The sequence below is a fragment of the Sinohyriopsis cumingii genome, chromosome 8, assembly GCF_028554795.1.
Source record: "Sinohyriopsis cumingii isolate HCF-2022 chromosome 8, ASM2855479v2, whole genome shotgun sequence".
Classification (NCBI taxonomy): Eukaryota; Metazoa; Mollusca; class Bivalvia; order Unionida; family Unionidae; genus Sinohyriopsis; species Sinohyriopsis cumingii.
The window spans coordinates 88,231,549-88,259,208 of record NC_142968.1 but is presented as its reverse complement, the minus strand read 5'-3'; the positions used below and the strand labels follow the sequence as shown (position 1 = coordinate 88,259,208).

The 27,660-nt window shown below is 35.7% G+C and overlaps 1 protein-coding gene across 1 annotated transcript in view; it reads right to left on the bottom strand.

The window, feature by feature from the left end:
- Positions 1-5,236: 5,236 nt before the first annotated feature.
- LOC149794093 (death domain-containing protein 1-like) overlaps positions 5,237-27,660 on the bottom strand; it is a 108,634-nt gene continuing 86,210 nt past the window's right edge. The window contains exons 3-14 of the mRNA XM_089968050.1: positions 25,043-25,248; positions 23,751-23,923; positions 22,421-22,601; positions 20,251-20,385; positions 18,355-18,537; positions 17,886-18,014; positions 17,299-17,566; positions 14,576-14,705; positions 13,624-13,737; positions 11,962-12,388; positions 11,342-11,605; positions 5,237-8,324 (exon numbers count right to left, since the gene is read on the bottom strand). Of these exons, the coding sequence (XP_089824176.1) occupies positions 8,220-8,324; positions 11,342-11,605; positions 11,962-12,388; positions 13,624-13,737; positions 14,576-14,705; positions 17,299-17,566; positions 17,886-18,014; positions 18,355-18,537; positions 20,251-20,385; positions 22,421-22,601; positions 23,751-23,923; positions 25,043-25,248 (2,315 nt within the window). The 3' untranslated portion in view covers positions 5,237-8,219. The remainder of the gene's footprint in view (positions 8,325-11,341; positions 11,606-11,961; positions 12,389-13,623; positions 13,738-14,575; positions 14,706-17,298; positions 17,567-17,885; positions 18,015-18,354; positions 18,538-20,250; positions 20,386-22,420; positions 22,602-23,750; positions 23,924-25,042; positions 25,249-27,660) is intronic.

Below are 27,660 nucleotides of genomic sequence, written 5' to 3'. Positions count from 1 at the left end.
GTCAGGACTCCACAATGCTGTTCTTCAGTCTGTTTGTATGTCACAGAATGCTAAGTTACTACTTACAAGTGTACACATCCATACTTATTACCATGACACTGACAGCTTAACAAGTTGACGGTGGCTTCTGGTCACTAGAATTTGTTGTATATTCGTCATGCTGAATGCGACAAGAATTAGCTCAATTAAGCATTTATATCGATCTATATTTTGTTTGGTATAAGAAGAACAAGAAGTTTCTGCAGGAATACACACAGTCAGATCCTGCACTCAAGTCATCGTGCTTGAGAGAATAGGAAACGTTTGATACAACCAACTGGCATTTTAAGCATCTCTATTTAACCAAGCTGTCAGCATCAAACATGAGCCTGGGACAACTTCTCAGCCACAGCTTCTTGTAGATTCATCCATGCCAGAAATCGCTGATACTTGTAAGTTATAGTATTTGTTACTTTATTGCTATATTTGCTGGCCTTTTGGTACTATTGATCCCAGACACTTTATTTTCATTAAAACTGAATCTTAATATTCTTGTGCAGTCCCCCACCCCCAGTAATATTTTTGAATGACGAATAAAGCCATATTTAATTTGACATTTTATTATTTCATTCCTACATTTACGCAAGTAAATATTAAAGAAATCACTGAAAGGGGTTGGTCTACTGAAATTCATTTTATCTTATTTTTTGTTTAGCACATGAGGTTAATTTAGATGAACCAGTTCTCTCTCCTATGACTGGGCTTGAGTCAATTTTGGGTGAAGTTGTATTTTTCAGGCAGTATAAACCAAACGAATCCAGATCTGACAGAGTGAAGCATGAGGTTGACCTGTTCAGGAAAGAATCCCAAATAACGTTGGATGAGGATCGTTTGAAATGGCGGATAGCTTAGTAGTACACATTTCCATCATTACACAACCAGCATGAAAAGGCTCTGTGTTAATTTTCCACATGAAAAACATGCAGTGACTTTATGGAGCGTCTTGATAAAAAACTAAAATAAATATAGCACAAATGTGTGAAAACTTTAACACTAATGCTCCTGTGAAGTTAAAAATTAAAACACAGACTAGAAATGGCAGTGAGAATTTTATTTGCTTACAATTTTACTGGTTTCGGGTGTTTGCAGACTTGTTTCACTTTTATGTTAATTTTTGTATGTTCATTTGACTGCCATTTGAAGTCTTACAAGGTAACATCACTTAGAGATGTATTTTTCAAGTAGTAAATGTTATAGTGATTATTTTATTAATTTCATTACGTGTTTGCAATATGGATTTGGCATATTGCAATACGGATTTGGGCGTCTCGTTGCACCCTTACATGTCAGGTTGGGGTAGACTGTTACCATAAGTAACATTAGATGGTACAACCCGTGACTGATGACCCAGAGTAGACATCTACGCCTGGCTCCCTCTGGAAAGTTCTTTCTGGTGGATCAGGTGGCCTAGCAGGTTTGTTCATCCCTCGGCTGTGAAAGCCAGTGAAACGAGCTATGTGGACAGTGCAGTACGTCAACGCGGGTGTAATTGGAGTTGATTGGCATCCACTGCATCCGGACTTGCCTCCAGATGTCTCGACATTGTCGTGCGATTAGATTCAGAAAGGCCTGGACGAAAGAGTGAAGGCGACATTGAGCAACTTTCCTTCACTTAAATCCACTCACGCGCTTCATGACTATCATCAGCGCCTAGTGTCACCCGCCATGACCAACAAAGACGAGATCAAGGACAATTATCTGAACACTGGAGTATGTTATTGCAGAAGTACTAAAGGCTGACAAGCTTATCGTCCTTGGCGACTTCAATTATAGACCTGGTACATGTCACATAACTTGGCAAGGTGTCATTTGCAAAATTGGATTGGGCAAATGAAACATTAACTGACTCTTCCTACGAAAGCAATGCGTTGAACAATGCCTCCTAATCAACAACACAGTCTTCCCCATGCCAAACCACAACAAGACGTCTTGGATGCTCCAACTCGGCAAGCACTGGCATCTTAATCATCGTCACGAGATCTGACAATGAGGATTTCCGAATTATGAAGACCATTAGAAGTACAGAATCCTGGACTGACTGTTTTCATATTGTCTCCATGCGCAATATGCATATTCAGCATTGCAGACAACCACTTGGCAGTGCCCAAAAAAACTTAATGTCTCTAAAATGAAACAGGCGAATGTTGAACATAGTGGATTTGCATAATATATCGTGTGATGTCCAGTTTGTGCGTTTGATTGTTCATATAAACAATATAAATGGGATAATGTGCGTGTGTGTGTGATTTGGAGTTTTAACGTAGCTTTAACATTTTTTCAGTCAAATCGCTGCGATATCTGCAGTATGGCTGTTCATAGTGATGCCTATCACTGGGGCATCATGTCGCAGACATGTGGCATGATATCCCACCCAGTCACATTATCCTGACACCAGGCCGATCAGTCCCAACACTAACCTCTTAATGCTGAGCACCAAGCGAGGCAGCTGTTAGTACCATTTTTGTAAGTCTTTGGTATGGCTCGGCCGGGGATCGAACCCACGACCTCCCGCATCAGAGGAGGACGCTCTAACCACTAGGCCACCGCAACAGTCGAAATGGGGTAATAAACACAACACAATAACGTCAGCACATAGACGGCACATTTTGAATGACGCATCCTAATGGCATGAAAATAGATCATATTTCGGCTTCTAAGGATGTGGAGAGTAATTGATAACTTGTCCTCATCGTAGCTGTCCAAGAATTAGACCATACTGATCTGAACTAAAAACACTGATAGCGAAAAAAGAAATAAACTAAAAAATAATGATATTATTACCCATACCCCATGTTTTAAATAAAGGATTAATAGTGATTTTATTTTATAATTCAGAAAAGTAAATATAATACATATATAATACATATATAATACATGTAGTGATGAATAATTTTCAGCTCATCTCTTTTCACGTCGATGTTTTGAGAATTTGTTATTTATATTAATTTAAGATTTGAAACGAGATGAACAACAGTTATAATATAATTTCGCTTGCTTATTTTTTATTTGTTGTGGTGATCTTCTTTTTTAATTCTGAAAGTCATACATGCTGGAGAAATATAACAAATAGTTTGCCTCGTCATCTCTTGATATATCGATTTACTTAAAATGAGTTAACAAATTATAGCAATATTTCTCTAATCTAATTCATTGCTGTTTTTGGGTTGGGAGATTGTCTTATTTAGAATTGTAAAGATTGGGATAATTGAGGTCTGTACGTATATATATATATATATATATATATATATATATATATATATATATATATATATATATATATATATATATACATACACAAAGGGCCAATATTGGAGTTTTTAAAATATATATAATTTTTTCGAATAACTTTACTTTTACAACTGATTGGTTCGTCTCTTATGAAACATTTATTTCCTATTGATTTTATTGTATAGTGGTAGATAAGAACAACAATCATATCTCCATAGCTTTTAATGTAGGTGGATAATATTTCCAATACTTCATAACCTATTATTTTAACAAATTCTTTGATACATAATTAATAACATTATCGCATTTGGAAAAAGAGGCAAGTGAATTTATTTATACTAACATGAGACTAATAGTTTCAAGCATAATTCCGTTGATCATCCTTGTCCGTTACCCCTTTGTTTTCTTTCAGAAGATGATGGTGTTTAAATATTTAGTCCAGACAATACAAATGGTAATTGTTTATATTTTCTATGTCACTATCTCCAACATTAAATGATTTTGTTGGACAATATCGTCTGTACATAACATTAGATTATTCTTGGTATTATCCATACATATCTATTTTAAGCATAATTGATGGAAACGTTATACAAGTATTTCATCAAATACAATACAGTCGTATGGCTCAATGTAATAGAGGGATGTTTTAATTTTTTGATCATTACTTATTCCAATACCAAGTAACGTGTTTTTTTCGCAAAATATTCATTGCCATCTTTACGCAGTTACTGACATAATTCATTTTAGAAACAAGAAAAATAGGTTTCATTAAATTTATTTCGACCGGCATAATACGTTTTTCCCACCCCTTTTTTATGAATATGTTGTGGTTGTAAAGAAAAGCATTCATTTCATCTGTATACCTTTTATTTTCAACAGCACATCCTGTAACATTTAAAATTCTAATTTTGATAAAAGGTTTATTTTTTAAATTTGAGTGTAACTTAAATACTTTCGGGGTTTCAAGTTTTCAGCATCTTTATGTTGTTGCTCATATTTGTGTGTGTAGGTGTGTGTGATTTGCATTTTTAACGTAGCTTTAACAATTTTTCAGTCGTATCAATACGATGTCTGCATTTTCTGTTTGATAACAGTGCGATTTTAGTTTTCATTTTGTGCCATTGTCAAGTTGCCTCAAATATGTTAACAGGGTGTATATGTTTTACCTTGACATTATGAGGTGGATAAATCAATTTAAACCTCTTAATTCACGGATGAACATTTGCGTTAACCCGCTAAATACATGGAAAAATTGTGTCTTCAGGCCTTAACACACTTTGTATTAAAAGATTTTGTCGCTCTAGTGCAATAATGCAGTAGTTTCTGATGTGACCTCCATGACAATTATACAGAAACTTAATTTTGACTTTTCAAAATGGTTAATATTTGGAAACTTGGTAGATACATGGAGAATATGATATGTCAAATTTGTGTCCAAGGTGGCTTCTCAAGCAAAAATGTGGCTCCCCAAATTCATCTTTCTTCGTATTTAAACAAAATACACACTCATACAGAGCAATTCTATGTTAATATATGCACTACTGCATTGATGTTATGTATGTTTGTAATGTATCTATGTATGTGCTCTATTAGGCCATGTGTTAATGCATGTACTAATGTACTGACTGCATGAAATGTTTGTAATTCATCAACGTATGTGCTCTTCTAGATCATGTGTTAATATATGTACTACTGTATTGATTCAATGCAATGTAGTTTTGTAATTTATTTATGTATGTGCTCTGTTAAGTCATGTGTTAATATACGTACTACTGTATTGATTTCACACAATGCATGTTTGTAATTTGTCCTGTACGGATAATCGTAAATGTAACTGAAATTATTAATTTAAATGGTGGCTTGTAAAAGCCAATAGAGATTCTGCTTCATATGTTGTAAGCATACGGACCAATTTATAACATCAGATTTGATGAGCTTGAACTTGAATCTATAAATCAAATCAACACAGGTTTCATGCCTTTTATTAGCTATAACAGCGGTACAGCTGTCTGAAATATAAAGCATACAGCAGAAATTGTATAATTATTCCAACATATATTTCACAAAAAATATTTATATCACAGAGAGTAAGAGAAATCGAACGCGTATCACAGATAGCGGAGTAAGTATAAATGCGACAAAAACCTGCAGTGTACTGTCAAAACTCACTACCCGTCAAGACTGAACTATGGTTTTTTGGACGAATATAAAGAAGCAACGTTTGTACTAATACTAAGTTAACTTTGTGGGTATGTGAGAAAACTTGTCAGTAGCTTCTCGTGGGTCGGTGGTTTTCCCGGGGGTTTCCCGGGTTCTTCCTCCACCATTAATACTGGCCACCATGCATAGCCTATCGTGTGCTGAAAAATGGTGTTAAACCCCACAACAACAACAATTTTGTCAGATCTGCTTGAAGAGATTGAAGTAAAAACCCTAATGCATTTTTCAAAAATAAACCAAAAGCAAATGGATAGCATTACTAAAGTAACTAAAACGAATTTATTCCGATTTTTATAGAATCATTGGTGGTATTAACATTTACTTTCTATAAAAAATAAAAGAAGAAATAAAAAAAACCACTTCTAGAAATAATTAATTTAACTTTCAGACACCGAGAATGTACACATTATTTTGGAGGCAAAGAAGACGTAGTTTCAATAGTAAGAAAGAATTATCTCGTTAGATTTTGGGGAGGGAAATTTTAAGGAACGGTGTACCATATATATATATATATATATATATATATATATATATATATATATATATATATATATATATATATATATATATAGCCAACTTAATGGATCAAAAGAGCGTGCGCTTGAATTACTTGTTTTCTTATCAACGCTTCATCCTTTCTTTTTATTTTTCTGAACCTTATCACACCGGGAGGGGGTGGACCCGACTTCTAAAACCGTACCGTAGTTATAGGCCATTTTATCACACAGAAACACTAGTTTCCTCCTTGTTGCATATATTACAGGGATGTCATATTTACTTCGTAAGCTTCACGAAGTATACAGTATTCCGCCATTTTGTAAGCACTGATAAATGTAGCTATAAGTGGCAAAGACGTCTATATATGAAGCGAAATAAGGCACCAAAGTATATAATAAAATATGGCTAATAGAAACCATGATGTTCTGTTTTAATACAAAAGAGTAATCAAAGGAATTTTTCTATATTTATGTAATCGAATGATACTGCGGATGCAAGCTGTGAAAGAAAGTGCTTATAACGTACTTTACTGAATAATACAACTTTTATAAATAATAAAAAAATAAAGCTTTGGTGTACCATCACTGTATTAATGTCTAATGAATCCATTCATCACCATATGTCAGTGTTGTCCACTCTAAACCACAATCTCAGACAATATATGATGATGTACACATGTCTTATGTAGCCAGACACGGCCATTTGTCACTGTTGTCCATTCCAAACATATGATGATGTATTTAAATGGTAACTAGAAAAGAATATATATATATATATATATATATATATATATATATATATATATATATATATATATATATATATATATATATATATATATATATATATATATATATATATCGAAATAGAGAGCAATCGCTGAAAATGCATTAATAAAAGATATTGAATCAGTCTATTTACAATGCACACAAGAATAAAAATTCGTGTGCACTAAACATATTTTAAATTAAATATTCAAAACTAAAATATTATTATCGGCTAAAATGTATAAATCATACATTTATACTACAATTTGCATGCATCTGGAAATTTACTAATTAGATTGAATTTTCATGTCATCTATGAAAACCATTACAAAAGAGGTACATACAATATTTATTAATATATTAACGTTTCAAAATATCGGCAATACTAATGGAATATATACAAATAATTTTACATCACTAAATGAATCATTACTAAAACTGATGTGCGAAGGACGGATCAGTTCACAAGAATACTCTATATGTAGCGAGTACAATATTGCATAGTTAATATACTCTACTTGGTACAAGGTATGAAAACGTATTAATTTTCGAGAAAAAAAAATCAAAACAAAATTCATCACAGCATCTTACTGGGTACATGCACATCATATTTACACAAACAATATTCCCTCAAATGTACTCTCATTAGACTGGTTAAAGGAATTTCCAAGAGTCCATGATGAATCAGTTTCTTCGGTCTTTTAATTCCTTTAAACTGATGAGTATCGAAATTTTTGATATGCTTCAGAAACTCCAATATACCAAATCTGGTAACAAGCATACTTTCTTACACGTTTGAGCTTGCATGCTTACAAGATACTTGCCAGTGAAGTTTAAAACTCTTTATTAATGGGATGTGACCTTAAGCCTGTCTCAAAATATTTTTCAAGATACACCCACATGCTAAGTTTGGTTAAAATAAATAATTCTCCAACATGACCCAGAAGGCATAGGTTAAGGCAGTTTCGTCCATATTTGTTGAAATTTAGTACGATACAATGACCAAGACAAATTCGGTTTACTTTAAGATTGTTGTATCGAAGTTTTAAAAGCCGAAAGGCTTCACGTCTAGCAGATGGGCAGACAAACCAATTTCAGTATCGTATCATTTATATCATGATTGAATATAAAAAATATTGGTTGACGCAACAATCAAATTTCTTCGGGATCGGTGACATGCTCTAACGATATCCGGATCAATGGTGAAGAGCAAGCTACATTCTGATGTATATGGTTTATTGGCAATGCTTGACTCCCTGAAATATTGATGTCAGTTGTATGGCGGAGATATCAGAACAGTCAAAACAAAATATTTTCTAAAATTAAGCATTTGAGTCGATTACTAACGAAAGGCGATTGGGGCCAAATATGCATCATTATGTTCGATACACTGTAAGAAGATCCAACTGAAATTTCACTTTCACTGCAAGCTCTCTTATGTTGAAAACATTGACGAATCACAATCTAGCGTGATACTTGTCCCTGGCGAAACTCGCGGTCTCTTGCTCGGATTTCCTCGGCCAGATCTCCCCTTCCACATCTCAGAAACGCATTACTTAGAATGGTAACCTGGAATAAATTTTAAATAGTTCTACATGATTCTGCAAGAATATAAAACTTCTTGGGAATGTTACGTCCGAAAGAACGGTCTGTGTGCATACTGAAAGCGTTGTAAGTAAAAGTGTAACATACATACAACCACGGTACAGGTTCTTTTTCATTTTTAACACATGCTACGAACACTTTAACAAACTGAACAATTCTAGGTTTTCAGAACTTCTTAAATAATACACCGTTGCTATTTTTAATTTCATTTCTTTCAGAACAATTTTTCTAGCGACGTTGATTTGCAAAGATCAAATGCGTTGCCAACTGGCTGTTGTTTGACATACATTTTCGTACTACGTACAGTTGGAAAAGTACACACAGATTCCAACCTACAACAAGAGTACTGTGAACAGCACATTACGCTCACGTCCTGTATTTCATAGTACCCAACGTAGGCGCTACTAGGATATCGTTGCTTCTGGAGATTATCGAACGGGATTTGATCTCACTCTTTGGTCAAGGTATGCGATCTTGAACTAAACGTACTGTACTGGAACCATTACGTTCTTTATTGCTTTATCATGACCTTGACCTCTGACATTCTTACCTCCAAATATATAAGTTTATTTCTTACACCATTTGCATGCCGTCCATTACGTTTGGCCAATAAACGTACACTTGAACTCAAGTTACTATAGAAAAAGTAAATATTTCTCCTTTCAGTCAAAGTCTCTATCTAAAGCGTAAGCATACAAAAGATGGATAGTGCAAAACAAAAGTTACTGTCCAAAAACGAACAAAAGGCAACATACGGATGGACGGAAAACGTGGTAACAGTATACGTCTCGCCTTTTAGCGGTAGTATAAAAGTATAATTGTCCAAGGATGTGTGTGTGTGTGTGTGTGTGTGTGTAGTTATTTGTGTAGTTATGCACGTATGTATGTATTAGCGTGTAACAGAACCTCAGCACCATAATGGCTATATGGTACCAATTAAACCCAAATTTCGAAAGATTAATACTTTAATTTTAATTGTCACCGTATTGACACTATTGCATTGCTCGGTCGTTTGATGCTGATAAATACATACATAGGAAAAACACAAAAACGCTGAGAGATTACTATTTCAGTTGCCATTCGTAGCATTATTAGATTTATGTTTGAACAATTTTATGTGCGTAAATGACGCACAGTTTTGTAGATATTTTCGCAAAACATTCTTTCGTGGTCAGCATGACAAGTAACCATTAAGACTGACATATGGGCTAGACTCAACTTAAATTGGTAGCTTGCGATGGATAACTTCTCTTGTTTGGGAGCAGGATTGGATTTTAATTAGGACCCGCTAAGATAATGGTTCTACAGATATGTTACCGTACGATCAAGTGGAGGAAATGACAAAGCTGAGACAAGATAGAGGCAAATTGTGGGAAATCCTGGGCCATTTAAAACAGCTGTCATAAAGTGATATTTTCCAAGAATAGTTATTAATAAAGGTAGACTAGAGGGAGTAATCCCAACTTTGATGGGAGCGTTAAAATTCTGTCTGTTAAAGAGAGTTAATCCTGCTTGGCTAAGCTGAACGAATGAGTGTGTTTCCCATAAAAAAATTCAAGGCTTTAAAAAATTCCTTGCGAAAGTTGGCAATCCAAGTTTATTTTGGGAAGGGGAAGCTGGCTCAGAGAGCATTAAAAAGTACTTCTCTAGTCAAAGGGATGAGGCCTGAAAAATTTGAGGGACACGGACATAAAGATTGGGCTCATTGAAAAGGGAGCGAGTCTCAAAAAAGCACAAGCAAATAATAGCTCCATACCTGTTCACCTTACAGTTGGAACAGACTGCAACCAAGTTACAGGTGAGGACACGAAGAGGCTGGGCAGAGAGAGAGAGAGAGAGAGAGAGAGAGAGAGAGAGAGAGAGAGAGAGAGAGAAGGAAAAGGAAAATAAATACAACAACGCTGACCTGTCACCAATGGTGATTTGGAAAGCATGGAAGCAACTATGTTATGCTGACACTCCTGTAATTTTGTTTTCTACCATTCACTCGATTCTATTATGAAATTTGTTTTATCGGTATAATATAACGGCTAATTTCATTTCGAATAAATTTTGTGATTCTAATTCTAAAAGAAAGTGTATCATCCAAATGTCATGTTCAATTGTCATTTTGTTTATGTGATTGATTAAATTGTTATATTTTACATTTTTCTACAGTATAGTATATCTCTGCTCAGGTCTTTAATTATTCCACCATTAATGTAATATTTTGTTTTATTGTTTGCTCAATCTGGGCCATAACACACTGGTCAATCATCGCCTAGATAACTATAGCCAAATCACCACAGAGGTGAGGAATCATATATCACCCTGCGCCCTAATAATGTGGAATTCTTTAATTTCACAATAAACGTTCAATATCAAATATATGAATAAAAAAATCATCCATCAAAATTAGGTATTTTAACCTTGATAAACTGCATTAATAGTACTAAGCCATAGCCTGACGCAAGTGTTTGTGCGTGTGCGTGTGCGTGTGTGTGTGTGTGTGTGAATATAAAACATAAGACTAACATTAAATTAGCATATTGCTATAGTTTACTTATATAATTATCTTAATTAGGATAGTATCTCTTTAGTATGTAGCGTTGACGATTAAGCAATGCTGTTACGTCCCAATTCAGAATCCTGTCATAGCAGAAATTATGTTGTCAATGGCTTCGTTGACGTTTCTTCAAGGTTAATTATCTTACAAACGCCTTCATATATGCCCTATGAGAGACAATAAAAGCATAGAAGTAAATATTAGAGTAGCAGACCATTGCTACAACCTACTATCGAATCACTCATTCAGCGCGCAACAGGCTGTATTCATGAGCAATAAAAACATTTCGTTTCCTAATTTATATAACGAGAATATAAGGAAAATATTTCCAGTTTCGCTGATCATACGGACATGTTATATACAGAGCAATATGTTCTAAACATTGGGAAATCTAATAATCTAGTCACTTTATATCTGAGACAAGGTGGAATTATACCTTGTCCGTAGCTTTAGGCGTCTTTTTCAGCCATGTCATAAGCATGTCGAATCGGGCGTCCTCTTCAGGTTGATCGTAGACGTTAACGTTACGTTGAATGGCCTGAACGCGAGCCTTGCTGACGTTAAGCAGGTATGCTACAGTTTTCCACTCGTCTCCCATCTCCTCGGCCAGCTGCCGCATCAGCTGTTCATTAATCGGGTCTCTGTCATTCACTATCGTGATCGGCGCACGTTTAGGAGATTTGTTTGGTTCCACGTGGTACTGAAATTTACAACTGAACATTTTACTTACGAGCGCTTTTGCTTAAACACCAAATTAAGGACATTAATATGGATGACGTATCCAAAGTGATCATTTAGACTATTCAAGTGTTTTCATTTGTACGTCTTGCGCATACTATTTCCTTTTGAAAACGAAATAAAAAAGAATGTAATACACATATTAGAATAAAGAATGTCTTGATTCAAACCATGGTTTCGCAATAACTGATGAACTCCGAGACACTCAGCTACGACTTATTCAAGAGTTTCAGATTTACCTTATTCTATTACCTCTCCACCAACGAATCAGTCAAATTTCCGCGGATTCGTAGAAAATGCTACAGAAAGAAATGTTACCTTTGGAACAGTGAGCGGGAGTTCACACAACAGCTCTTTCTTCGTCTCCACTGGTGTGGTGTCCATCTCCTCCATGGAATCGCGTCGCCTGAGTTTTTTGCTGTTTCTGACTGGGTATTTCTTGTACACCTCAACAACCCCCCTGAACATGGGAAAATTCTTCTGTAGATACCTATCAACCTCGGACGCCTGAAATTCGGTTTCTGATTCCATGTTTGAATTATACACGAACTTCAGTTTATCCTCATCCTCAGTACTCTTTACGTTTCCTCGGAAACTAACCTCGATCACGTCCCCCTCATTGATAGCCACGGCGGGGCTGGGCTCCGGCCCGTCGTCATATCCTTCATCTGACAACTTTTTTAGAGTCTTGTCCGTCTTGGCTACGTGTACGACTTGCAATATGGTGTCAAATGGGTCGTCACTCCTGCAAAAAACGTGCAACATCAGGCAACATTTCCTAATTTTAGGATATATGCCAATGTACGTTATTCGGAGTACATAAGAAAAGTGGAATGGAATTTAACATTATTTAAAATAGATCAAAGTTATTCAATTGAAAAGCAATCCAACAACTAATGTGCATTTGAAAGATAAAGTAAATAGGTCCTTTTTTAAAATAATTGTGATCATTTTAGGATAGTTTTCGTAGTCAAACTGAGAAAACATTTCTGGAAAAAAAATAATAAGTAAGACACTCGGAAAGTGCTCAGCAACCATGTAAATTGAAGCAGACAGTAAATAAATAACAAATTAAATACTGAGATCAAGCGACGTTAATGAATAAGGTAAATTATGACATGAACTGTACAACAATGCATCATTTCAGTCGTATTAAGTGTGCGTGTGTGTGTGATTTGGATTTGTAACGTAGCTTTAACAATTTTTCAGTCATATCGCTACGATGTATGCAGTGTGGCATTTTATAGTGATGTCTAGTATTGGGGCATCATGTCGCAGACATGTAGCATCATGTTCCACCCAGCCACATTATCCCGATACCAGGTTGATCAGTCCTAACATTAACCTCTTAATGCTGAGTGCCTAGCGAGGCAGCTGCTAGTACCATTGTTATAAGTCTTGGAATGACTCGGCCGGAGTTCTATCCCGCTACCTCCGCATCCGAGGCGGACGCTTTAACCATTAGGTCACCATCATTCGTATCAGAATTGGAAAGAGTTGATATTTAAGATCTAATCAGAAACCATCACGCAGCCTGTAGATGTACGCTTGATTTTGGATATATACTGTTGACGTTAGTACTGGGGTAGCGTGGAAGTGAAATAGTTACCATCATTCTGGATCTATACTATTGACGTTAGTATTGGGGTAGCGTGGAAATAAAATCGTTACCTTTGTTATGGATCTATACTGTTAACGTTAGTATTGGAGTAGCGTGGAAATGAAATAGTTACCATTATTCTGGATCTATACTATTGACGTTAGTATTGGGGTAGGGTGTAAGTGAAATAGTTACCTTTGTTTTGATCTATACTGTTGACGTTAGTACTGGGGTAGCGTGGAAATTAAATAGTTACCTTTATTTTGGATGTACACTGTTGATGTTTGTATTGGGGCAGCGTGGAAATGAAATAGTTAGCTTTGTTTTTGATCTATAATGTTGACGTTAGCATTGGAGTAGCGTAGAAATGAAATAGTTACCTTTGTTTAAGTATTACTTGCGCAAATTTTTGAGTCAATAATCCCGTCAGTTGATGAGCCATTGGAGCCACTTGATCAGGTTCCACGTTCGTACGTGTGCGCAGAACCATGAAACTGAAAGAATGCATCAAACATACTGCATTATATTCACACATGAATTTATTTAAACCTGGATAATAGCGTCAATTGACCAAGGTCATTTTTTTAATTGACTAGGATAAATTATTTTAATGATTGCACGTACAAACCAGGAATGCAATTTGAAACGTTCCTGCTCGATAAAATAACGTAACTAAGCTTTTTGTGCCATTTGTTGGGGACACATTTTCACATTCAAATATTGTTTTGATGTTATGTTAATTGTAACATGTAAAATATAATCTCTCATTAGGATAAAGCAAATAGACGAAAAAGTCTTTTACAGTCGTACAAACAGAACATAAGAAATCGCTCTTCGTGACTTATATATGATAGTATATATACTTACTTGACTATCCCAACTACTTTCCAATCTTTCAAACCTACATATATATCAGACGCTCAACTAATATATATAGTTTGAGGACTATATGTAAGATTGGTTGATAATGAACCAAATTTATTATCCCAAAAGTATATTATTATTTTTATTATTATTATTATTATTATTATTATTAGTAGTAGTAGTAGTAGTAGTAATAGTAGTAAAAGTAGTAGTAGTATGATCATTATTGTTGTTGTTGTATTGTTGCTGTATTTGTTGTTCTTAACAGTAGTAGTTGTATTAGTATTTCGAAACTTTCACATTTAAATTTATAAAGTAGAGAGTTCTGTTATCATTCGTTTTTAATGATGTCGTACTTTTCACACTTTGTATGGAATACATTATAAGATGACAACATCTTTAAAAAAATTAGTTGCTTGTGTATTTAAGGAAACAAAAACAAACAGAATAGACAGAAGGACACGGTACCTATCGAGAGGCCGATCGAGGTCAAACTGAAGAAGGTCAAGTTTAACTTGAATGACATTGACCTCAGGAATCACAGTCCATCTGTCAGAACTACTCCCACTGACCAAGTACAGATGGTCATTCTCATCGTCTAAAAATAAATAGTAACATCTGTTTAATTTACTGAACTGGAATTATGGAGTCTTGGCACCGTTAGGTAGTAGGGAATTTTTAAAATCTGAATTTGTTTTATATGATTGAGTGTTTTGTATTGAGAACTTCTCGTCGAGCATACTCAAACAACAATTCGTACCTAATCACCCTAACCACCCTAATTTCGTCAGTATGTAGAGAGAAAGGATTATGAGAATATGTCGGTATATTACGACCAAAATAAAGAATAGTGAAAAACAGTAATAAACAGCAAACAAGCCAAAATATACGAACAATTGTTATATATATATATATATATATATATATATATATATATATATATATATATATATATATATATATATATATATATATAGTTTCATTTGACAATTAGTCCTTTGCATGCGTTCCTTTACTAAGTATGAGCCCTTTGTCTTATATTAATGCCTGGAAAATAATCTCAAGAATTAAAATAACTACTACAATCTTCTTTTCTGGCCGCTCCGGTGGCCTAGTGATTAGAGCGTCCGCCTCGTGTGCGGGAGGTCGCGGATTCGAACCCCGGCAGATTAATACCAAAATCTTTTAAAAAGCATACTAACAGATGCCTCGCTAGGAGATCAGCATTAAGACGTTAGTGTTATGACTGGTCGGCCTGGTGTCGGGATAATGTGACGGGGTGGGACATCATGCTTCATGTCTGCAGCATGATGCACCAGTGCAAGACATCACTAAAAACTGCCACACTGCAGACATCGTAGCGACATGACTGAAAAATTGTTAAAGCTACGTTTAAAATCCAAATCACATACACTCGCACATCTTCCTTTCATTAAATACAGGTGTTTCAAAATCAGCGCCTTTAAGCTCATCCGTTTCAATTTTTATTTATGTTAAAAATAATGTGTTAAGAAAAGGCAAAATCTGTATAGGCTGTGAATGTAAACCTGCATGCCCTCGCAACAAATTGATAAATGAAATCGTGGCTACACACGAGTTTTTTTGTTTGTTCTCCTAATAAATAATAATATATCTTTTTTAAAGAAAGATACAAACAAGTAAACAGAAATAAAGATTCGAGCAGAAACCTGAATGGTATGGTAGATGATATAGCATTTAAATAACGTAGAGATGTATCCCAATATATTGTTCGTCACACACTTATGTCACGATGTCAACAAATCGACGATGAAATCACCAGGCAATTGCAAACGTACACAACCAAGGAGCGGCAAATTATAGAAAGCACACGCTCTCACTGTCCATGTGTAGCTATGAGACTGTTTGAGCTTTACCTATACTCCAAGCAGTATAGTATACATGATGAAAGTAAAAACAATGCCAAGGCATCAAAGTCAATCATATGTTCAAGCATTGCTGTAAAACGTGCGACCTTGACCCCGATGTCAAAAGGTTGAGTAATCGTGCCACGTAATAAATCGTTTAAATTTGATGATTATTTATGTTGATATTGAACACAGTCCATCAAAGGGTTTACGACATATAAACAAATGACAAATATTTAATCAAAACCTTAACGCAAATTTAGTATGACTGTGACCTTGGCCTCATGCTCAAAGGGGCAAATATTGCGTGCTAAGGAATGAATCGTCTTAGCATTTTATGATTCATTCCAGGTACGAAGAGTCTGTTAATATTTCAACGCAGGTTTTCTCTGACAGCGATCTTTATACCAAAGGAAAGGAGTAAGTACGCGGGAACTGTCTCAGCATCATAGTAATTCATCTCAAATATGAAGCAAATCTATACAGTAGATTATTAAACATATACAAAGAAAATAAAAAACGTAATGAGCATTTTTTATGACTGTGAACTTGGTCAAAGAGGCAAGCAAGCATGCCTCTTAATGAACATCCTAGTGGATGCATTTTCAGGTGCATATTGATTAGAATTATACGTAATCACTCTCAATCTCAGTGTTCTCTTTTGCCTCACAAATCTCAGAAGCTGGAGATCTCCCCCAGCATCGGTAATCCCGCTCCGTTCACAATGGCTGTTTTCCCTTATTTCCTTATAATTCACATTTGCTCATGAACCAAGAATGTGTAGGCTCAAGGACTCTTATTTTCACTTCTCCGATAGAATTATATAGCCAGCTGTCGTTGCTGTGTTGACATTTCGTGTCGTCTGCCATCGATCGTTACAACGTGATATTTAAGATCTTTCAAGTGCAGACCACTCCCTTTTACTGGCGCATTCGTAAAATAATATTCCAAACATTCATCATGACACAGAATGTGTACGTTGCAGACAACGAAAAACATAAAACAAACGATTTCTCATCGAATAATGGTGAGTTAAGTTAGTGTTGTGGGCAAAATTTGCGTCCGATATATGTTTTTCATTTTCATATTTTTGATAAAACGTTTGGTAAATTCTCATCGTTCTTGGCTTTTTTTATGAAGCTAAGTCAGTTTAGTGTACGACACGTTCACTTGTTGCTATATAGTGATGTGCTTTGCGTGAGAGTTAGATGTGAACGTCAGACAAAATTCGTCCAATTCCTGTGACAATACAGTTATCCGATTGGCACACGACTTTTGTACCTTTCTACAATGCAAATATATTACCTTCATTACTGCCGTATTCTCCCATGTACCATCTGGCCTGTTTCTTCTCTACCACTTCTCCCTCCGGTTGCTGTCCCTGTCCCTGTTGCTGTTTCTGGGCTTGTCGGAGCTCCTCTATCTTCTTCCTCTTTTCTTCTTTCTCTTTCTCTTCCTCGTGTGGCAGTTTTATCACCACCTTCGGTGGGTTCTTCATCTTTTCCTCCTTCAGCTTCCTCATCGCCGCTAGCTTCTTGGCTCGGGCCGGGTTTGGTGGACAAGGAATAGTTATCTAAATGTACATTGTACTGGATATAGTAACTGAGTTACTATATATCTTTATATCATTACCTATTTTCAGCTACAAAGATTTGTAAATTTTTTTATGAAAAGATGTGCAAGTTGACAATATATCATTCACCTAAGATCCTGTAAACAGTTAGTCTTCCCGCAGCCAAATAAACTTCATTCAAGTCTATAACGTTTAAATTTTTTTGGCAAATGTATCAGATCTGTTAAGATGTATAATAAAAACCACACGTAAATTAGACTTAAAATCCACTGTTACTAACAGTAAGACTACGGTACAACAGGTGAAATCCTTGACTCACGGTGAGAGGTTTCTGGAACTCGGAGGACTCCCAGCTGGTCCGAATGATAGGACTAGCAGCCAAAAGACCTCTACACGCCGGGGTTCGAAGCCTTATTTCATTTACCGAACCAGTATCAACTGGCTGTACCTGCATGTACAAAACATAATATATCCTTGCAGCAATTGGGGGATGGATCAAATTTTGAAAATATCTTAATTCTCATCTTTTTTATTCTTATACATAAAAAGAAAAATATGTTCACAGAGGACAGCAAATCCTGAATTACAATTAGAACCTTTTATTGAGTTTTCATAAAGAAACGTTTTGAAAGTTAAATCAGGAAAAACACAACCTGGTAGAAATTACGAAATATTTCTTTCGAATGAGAAAGGTAAGGAATATTCGTTCAAGAAAATTAATGTCATAACTAATGTATTACATTTACGTAGGATAGAAAAATTCCTCCAATGCGTAAAAAGTTACGTACTTCCATCAACATTAGATCCTTGCCTTTGATGGCATCTTTTGGAACGGTAATTGTAATTCTCTGATCTACAGATGATGTTACTTTCCCGCCTCGTTTGGACACAGACACATAGTCCCGCTTCAGCCTTGTGAAAACAGCAAATGTTGTAAGCGATGGAGTTTCTATCTGAGCGAACTTCAAATCCTGGAACATTTTTAAGCAAGCACATATTAATGATACCAGCATATCACTTTCTCGATCAGCTGACTGACCAACAAACTTCTAATTTTAAATAAAAATATAAAAAAAAACAGGCCATTCTTCATAGTTTTAAAACGCTTTGCACTGACTGCTGGAAAATACTGAAGGTATATGTTTGAACGACACCAGAAAATAAATCTTGAAAATTACAGTCTTACTTATTCTTAAAAACAAAGTGTACCCAACGATTACATAGTTCCCTTCTACGAAGATTTCAGTAGTCTTCGATAGCCATTGTAAACATTCACTAAAATTTCGAAAACGGAACAATTCAGAGTTTTCGTTTGCAATTTTGTTATTCTAGCATTTTAACTTTATACAGCTTAAAAATTTAAAATGAAATATAATCAGAAGCTGAAGGAACAAAGTCACAAAGCAAATTAAAGTGCCTACGGGTCCTGCTACTTACATTGTTTTAACACAAGGGAACAGGTCTATAACTTTCTGCAGAACGCTGAATCAAAGGCAAGGGAACAGTTTTGTAACTCAATGCATAAATCTGCAAAGGTGGGCTTAATATCCACACTCGTGTGATGTGCAAGTCGCGACCACTTTCTCGTTGAACGGATATTAATTGCCTGATGATCATGGTATGTTTAAAGGTACCCTATATAGTCCCACAGTCTCTCGACCGGTTAATATATTTTATACATTTGGTCTGTGATGTTTATAATAGGTCCATACTATGTATGTTGACTGTATTGTATGCTAATTTGGGGAATCCTATACTCCTATCAAAGAGTTATATATGTATAACTGCAGAATGTGCGGTTACTGCAAATCTGAACAACATTCCTGTAATTTCACTCAAGTTATCCACCGTTATGTGCAATTATTTGTGTGCTTCACAGAGAATCCATGAAGAAAATTGCGCTTATGTTTATAAAGGTATGAAACATAACAAATAGTAGCCCTCTATTCCTTTATTCTTGAAACAAAAGAGGACACCTATTATGTGAGACTAACCATCCCAATTTGCGTGTTTCATATGAACTTTTTAAAAAAATTAAGCATAGCCTACAATCAATTTATGTATTTGGAAAGATTATATGTTAGTAACAAATGAAGCAAACCAGTATAGAATGATGCATGTACGATGATGGTGGTCTACGTGCCTGTAAAACATGTGTTCACGACTGTCGTGTACGTGGTCAATACATTTTATAATCCTACTTTAATTTGTTCTTAACTTTTGGGTCTCTTTAGTCAAATTAATTACACAACACCTTTTGTAAAGTTGTGTGTCTCAATCATATAGCCAGATAAAGAGCGTAGCTGCGGTAAAAAAAACCATAATTCTTTTGAAATGTGCGTTAAAAACGTAAAATGAACCTCATCAAAACTCTTTAACAATCAGTTATATTTGGTAGTAATCAGCAACACATTCAAGGGACATTAATATTACCGTAGACAGGATTCACTGTAATTGCACGTTTTATGAGACCATCACAGTAAAATTAAACAAGTCCAATTATCATTTGATTTTACTTTTGTGGCATCATGTGACTTTCAAATATTATTTTCATTCATTCATGTAGTATAAGAAACTGCGATGTCGCTGGAGTGTTAATGTGACGTGAATGATTCTAATATTTCATTCATGCTTCGTGTATTAAGAATCATATGAGGTTTAATTGAGGAATAATCCTGACTTACTTTGTGACTGTCAAAGACTGTATCGGTTGTTTCAATCTCCTTCCAGTGACCATTTATAAAAGCCTTAATAACTGGCTCTCTGGAGGTGGCTGTACTTCTCTGACTGACGTATGGAATCGCCACCAACACCTCCCCCTGTCATGATGAAGGAAATATGACATGTCATGGCATCACGTATGCACGTATCACTGCAAATCAAACTCATGTACTTCGTCATCACCCAAAAATGCACTGAGCCCAGTTATATAATTTACAAAGTATCAGGGGGGCCACCGCCGAAGAGAAGAATATTTTTTGTTGTAATTCATAGGGGCCAACGGCTAACTGGAGAATCTTTCCAAGAGCCCAGAAATCCTCTCAGCGACCCAAGAAGTATACACATTTATGTATTATCTCAACATTTCTTTCGATGCTGCCTATTTTTAATGAACGTTACAAAAAGGACATTGTCACATTATACAAAGGAGGGGGTAAGGGCGGGCATCGGTAGATCAGTTAGTAGAGCGTCGGATATTTTATCTAAGGGTCGTTGGTTCGATACCCACCCAGGCCAGCCAGGACCGGCAGCCTCAGTGGCGTCCTTCAAAAAGAAACTTAGCTCCCATTTCCTCGGCATGATAGCCAGCAGTGTGTTGAAAGGACCGTTAAAACTAACAAAAAACAAAGAAACTATAATAAGTAATGGGGAGGGGAGCATGCAAATGCACCATTTCTTCAGCCTGCATTTAACTTTCATCGAGGCAATAATATCCATATCGTGAACTGGTTGACTCTTGGACATATTCATCTGCCTGACACAGTGATTGACAGATGAAATTTAAAACCTAAACCGATCAATTGTTAATATTAATTGTCAACAGCAGCCTACGTTTTAGTCCACTATGAGATTGCATTTCACTTTGTTTGAGACAGTTTGATAACTAAGTTTCAGCTACTCGACCAATCATAATTCAGTTTCAGCTACTTGACCAGTCATAATTCATTTTCTAGTATATGCTAACAAATCCTAGCAGCAACATACCGGTTTGAACTCTGACCTTTAAAAATGTAGATGTATCAAAGAAACTGCTCTATTCTTAGCGTCACTGATATTCAGCAGTGACCTATTGAATTTCGATTTAGGTGTGTGTATGTGCGTGCGTTTTTTTATATTTTTCACCACATGATGAAAATAACTGAAAAGTTCGATTAGAGTTCATTCATTTAGGGCAGGACAAATCTAATTGAGAAGGGTGGATTTGTTTTCATCCAGTCAATTATAGCTGCACCTATTGAATCCCTTTCTATCTTTTTATAGAAACAACATTTGTTTAGGGTATCGACATTCACCCGGTGAGACGGTTTTAAAGAATTATATATATATATATATATATATATATATATATATATATATATATATATATATATATATATATATATATATATATATATATATAGTTGAGCCCATACTCTAATGATCTTAATTTTGTACTTTAATCTTTATATGTACATCTTTCAAAACAAAATTTTCTTTTTCTTTTCCATATTACAGAAGTAGATGCTGACTTTACATCTGAATTGTATTGCTTCCTAAAGAGTTTAGCAATTATAAATTCCCTATTTTTCACTAATTTTTATTCGGCGCTTAATAGACAAAACGTTGCTGATGTGACGTACAGTCAGATGCATACACGCATGTCACCGGTGACTTCCTTGTGAATGGTAATGTATTAAGTACAACGGTCTTGTGAATCATCCGCATAGTTATGATTTCATGTGATTGGCAAAAGTGAATGAAAACTCAATGAGATTGATTAGGAAATAAATCTAGCATTACAATATTTAATGCAGCAAGTATTTCAATGCATTACATATAAAAGTTCGTAAAAAAAATCTGAATGCTTTTGACCGTCAGACCTATGGACAAACACTTGAACGCAAGTTATATAATAGATTTCATAAATGGGTAATTTAATTTTGAGACTTGCGTCAAGTTTTCAGTCACTTAGATATCATCATTTCCCTTCAAAGCCCTAATAAACGAATCTATAAACAATTGTGGGACAATTAATAAAAAATTCAGCGACTAAAAGACTTTTTGCAAAATGTATATATCATAACTACGCCTGTTAGTCTTTAACAATAATTAGTGAATACAGCACCAGCTAACTAGTAATATTTTGTTGCGTACCTGCAGTTTATAGTCCGGGTAGGTGGGTTCGATCTGGATTATATTGCTGACCAATTCCTCATGCTGCTCAAAATACAATGGGCAGTCTAGCCTGTCTATCAGCCGACAAGTGACGTCACTTTCCTTAAACTTGGATGGAGAGGCTCGGATAATGCATCCAAAATCACTACCAATTTTGTATCTACAAAAACGATGGAGTCACAATGTACACGTGAGCTGGATAAAACCACAATAATGCAGATTAAATACCTCCACGGATATTGTGTCTACTGAGCAAGAATGTCTTTAGATAATGCCTTCTTTATTAGCACAATAAGGCAATAATTCTGTCATTGACAAACGCATGTTAAATTTGTAAAGTGTTGTTTGTTTTGTAGACTTTGCAAAATTAATACAAGAGTTACTTAAACTATTTCATGAAGATCGCCAGATTGAATATAAACTGGAATTACAGGAGAGAGAGAGAGAGAGACAAAGAGAGAGAGAGAGAGAGAGAGAGAACCTTTATTTTATGGTCTTAACTACATGTCATAGGATAATAACTGTACTACATCAAAGTTTGATCAAGTATTTAAATCGAACGAAGCAACCCTACCGAATATGGGCTGTGCTGGATAAAAGAAAAAACATTTCGTACTCTTCTCCAAAAACGGAACTAATTTTTGATTTGCTAAAATAAGGCATATTACACTTGATATGCACTCAGGTCAGGTTAAATTACCCTGCATTCAATAGAATATATAGCTAACACTCTGATATGTTACTGTACCCTTATCGCACATCGTTGAGACAAGGTTCATCACCCTCAGGATGGCATCCAAAATTTAACCTCTGTCATATTATTCCGTAAAAGGTTAAGACGAATCAACAAAAAATTATGTTTTGTAAATGGGCTTATTAACTTAGCAGTTGGAATGAACCCAGGGGCCAATGTCAGCTGCATGTCTAAACTTGCATTTGTATGCCTACTCTCTCTCTCTCTCTCTCTCTCTCTCTATATATATATATATATATGTGTGTGTGTGTGTGTGTGTGTGTGTGTGTGTGTTCGTACACCTTAGCCTTTCGAAAACAAAAGACTCGTTTTGTCGCAGCGGGCAGGGCGATACTTCAAAGGGCATTTGATCCAGAGAGTTTCGTGAATCTCGAAAAAATATTCTTGATCAATTGGAATGCCTAGTAACGAAATGGTACATGATATTATAATTAGGTGGTCTCTGTAGGCGTATACGTGGTATGATATGGCTCTGATTTCTATAGTTACGGCTAGTCAGCATATCACAGATTGCATATGTAACAAATATTTGTTCCATCTTTGTTTTAGACTCACTCGTATATTGGCCACTTTTCCCACGCATGGGTTTTCTCCGCTGCTGCATCTCTCCGCTTCCACTCTGCCTCTTTTGCACGCCGTGCCTCCTCTGCCCTCCTTTCTTCCTCCTCACGCATGCGCCTCACCTCCTCCATCTTTTTAATTTCCTCCTGTCTCCGCTTCTCTTCAACCTGACGTAAGAAAAGCATGGCGGTAAATTTTAGCAAGCTCTATAACGTAGAAGATCCAACTATAATACGAAAATAAGATATTTTGTTTCTTTTAATTTACATTAGCGATATTACGTCAGAGATTATTTTTCTTTAAAACTGTAGTTTTCTCAAAACATTGCCCTCCATAAGTCACATTTGACCTTCTCAACCACACAGACTTATCAAAAATATTTGACTTCAGTGATTCACATAGGTCATCGTACCTACTGTTTTTGGTATTTATTTGGAAAACATGATTCAGCACTACAGGCAGAGTAACTGTTTCAAACTGTACATAAATGTACATTCATTAATTCAAGATTATGCAAAGACACGTCATTCCATAATATATCTTGCGCAAGTAAATAGGTGAAAGATTAAAGCTCAAGACGGCTAGAAAAAAAAGAATGTAGTGGAATCCGCCTTCAACAAACTTCCATGAACAAGTGATATCTGATTTTTTATAACCGCATTTGTTTTAAACAAAAATAACTGCAGACACTGTATTTATATTCATAGCTGAATTAGAACTTGTATCAGTACTTTCAGTTTTGTTGTATGCGGTTTACCCAAGGAAGACTTTTGTTTTGAAACTTGTTGGCCAGTCAGGTTATAACTGTAATTAGTCCGATAAATCGAACCCATCCACCCCCCCAATCTGAGTTGATTCTGATGGATATGTCGGTGTGATGTCACCTGTTCATTAAAATGTGCAATTTTGCTGCATACAAATGCTTCCGGAACAAACCCGTGTACTCTTTAGACACATACCGTTAATTGGTAACATTCATATCTAGCGCAGATTTCAAAATGGCCACAGGAAAGATGGTTATACTATTCCACGTGGATTTACAAGTCACTAGACATAGGATTTGCTCAGTTTATATAATGTACATATCATCAAAAGAACCTTTCAGCCGACGGTGGCTCAACAGCTGCGAGAAATACCGGTAAGTGTATAAAATATACACCGATGTGTGCATGCAAAAGTACTGTAGATTTTTGCATCTTTTAATGAATAGGCGATATCGTCCCATAAAGCGCCAATCAGTGTCATCACGGGGGAGGGACTGATTTATCAGCCTAAACTGTAATCACCTGAGCCTTAAATTTGATTTCCTCCTGAATCCTCTCCGCCTCTTCCTTCGCCCGCTCAGCCGCTAGCTCCGCCTCCACCGCAGTGCTCTCTGTCTCCGCTGCAAGCCGTACTGCCTCCGCTAAATCGGTGTTCGCTTTAGCCACCTCCGCATTCAATCGAGCTAATTTCTTAGTCAGTTCTCGTTCCTCGATACTCTGCTCCTCATCTGCAGCGATAGCAATGCAAATAATCAATATTACTATTAATAGTAGCGTTAAATTGAACGATACATAACAATGCTGACTGCAGAAACAAATATGACCAATTATTTTTGCACGTGATAACAGAAGATGACCCTCAAGGTCCAGCTGCGACATTTCATTTCTGCATACGTCCTCATTAATATTGTAAAGATTGAGCGTCATGTTACATTCATTGTAAAATAACCATGAAAGGTAATTTAACGAGTTGACAACTTATACAGTACTTAGAGTTCAAAGCACAATCAAGAGCAATCGGAAATCCTTGACCTTTTTTGTCAAGTCGAGAGAATACCACGGATATAATTCATCGCCATTGAGAGCTATATTTTGAACTACTTTCGTTCATATGGAGCAATAAGGCGGCGGAAGGAGACATAATCACATCAAACTGCATCAAATTCTGATATACGAACAATTGCTTTGCGTGGAGAGGCTTTAGTATGTTGTTCAAACTGAGTTTTTTTTCTTCTTCTGAGATTAAATGACCTGATATTACTATTTATACAGATACAACAACACCAGTTACTATCTGCTGATGGTTATATATATGCACAACGTAATGTGGCTTATCAATTTTTATAACACACACCACACATCTCTGAAACAGAACGCACCAGAAACTGTATTCATTAGTGAAGATCACTGGCCCATAACACAGTTATAAACGATGTGTTATACAAAGGTGACCAGAAATGCAAATATAATGAAATATTTTCTTTGTGCAAATAATAAGGGTTTATGTACTCTTCTAGAGCAAGAACAAATTCCTGTTCCCACATCTCTGAAACACTTCTCTTGTTTCATTTATTAATTGGGCCATCGTTTCCGCACCTACGCGAATCTCTGGTATCTTCCGTGTTTTCGGCAGCAAATAATGCACACTTTTATAGGTGAAAACAGAATGGCATCAAGAAATGTCGTTTTACGGAAACAAAAAAGAACAACGAAAAACAAAACGAACGGCACAACATATGGAAACAAATAATAAGTACCTGTTTAATATAAAATCCATCTGAACTTTAGAAAATCACCTCCCTAAATGCAATTTGCTGTCATAGTATATTTCTCTCTATCTGGAAAATCCGGGAACTATAGTGTGATAAAGAAACATATTTGTACCATTTGCATGTCTGTGTACTGACAATCACCTCACATTTGTTGTGAAAAGCAACGTAGGGCGGTATTTGTAGTAGAAGAGATTTATCAAATACTTGAAAGGTTTTTATTGAAAGCTCCTCATATTTGCCATACATGTTGGAGTTGTGGAAGAGTATTTACGACCCCACACCCAATCGATTTATTTACAATAATGATGCCGACACAAAGATGCAAGCGATATCGATCGCGGCGAGATGAGTCGTATGGAGGGCACGGTTTTGAAAACACCACTTTAAACCCATTATATCTCCCGTACAACAGACACTTTATAAAGATAAATGAGCTGTTGGTGATTATTGTGACCAGGTGAACTCGAAAGTAATTCAGGGTTTTGTTGATGTTTTCAAATGCCCAGGGAGGGAGTATTTAACTACAAATTGGAAAAGTTTAGATTTGGGAGAATTGAATATTTGGTATTTTCATTTGCATACCTTGTTGAGAAATGGCTAAAGGTTTCGCTTAATTGAGGCTTATTTAAATTTGTTGCTTCTCGTTTGATCTCTGTATATATACATATACTTATTTTGAGAGAATTGAATTTAAATATCGTCTGAAAATTGGATAAAAACATATATTAACACAAATTGCTTTAGAAATCTTCGTCTGATACGTTGAGTGCTTGAACTATAATTTTCCCCGAGTGAACATCGCTTACTGACTGTCAGAAACAATAAATACTGAAGAGGGGGCGTATAAATATATTCGGTCTATGACGCCGTTCCTGTTGTGAGTACTTAGAGAAAACAAACTGGGGCTGACACAAAATGACAGTTTTGGTGAAGGTCACTGGCCAGTTTTAAGAAAATGTAATTTGCCGCCACTGCACGATAGCACTTTCATCACTTTGTACCAAACCCTAACTTCCTGAAATCAATAAGCGGAACAGTTAATTTTTAGACATAACAATAAAACATCATTTGAGATTTCAATAAAGCTACACATGGTCAGATTATTCAATATTTACGAATACATTATAATCTGCAAATTATCATTGCTTAGACACATGATGGCCAAATAACACTGTCATCATAATCGAACATAATCGAATTATAGTTAGCATTTTCTCTGCATAGGTTGATTATATCCCATGGTTGCTTATTCACCGACTGCTAGGAAAGTGGAGTACGTGATTGTTATCACTTACCCAAGCAATGTAAGACATAGCCTAGAAAATGTGTTTGTAATCTTGGCTCTTTAAAATTACTTTTCTTTAATAT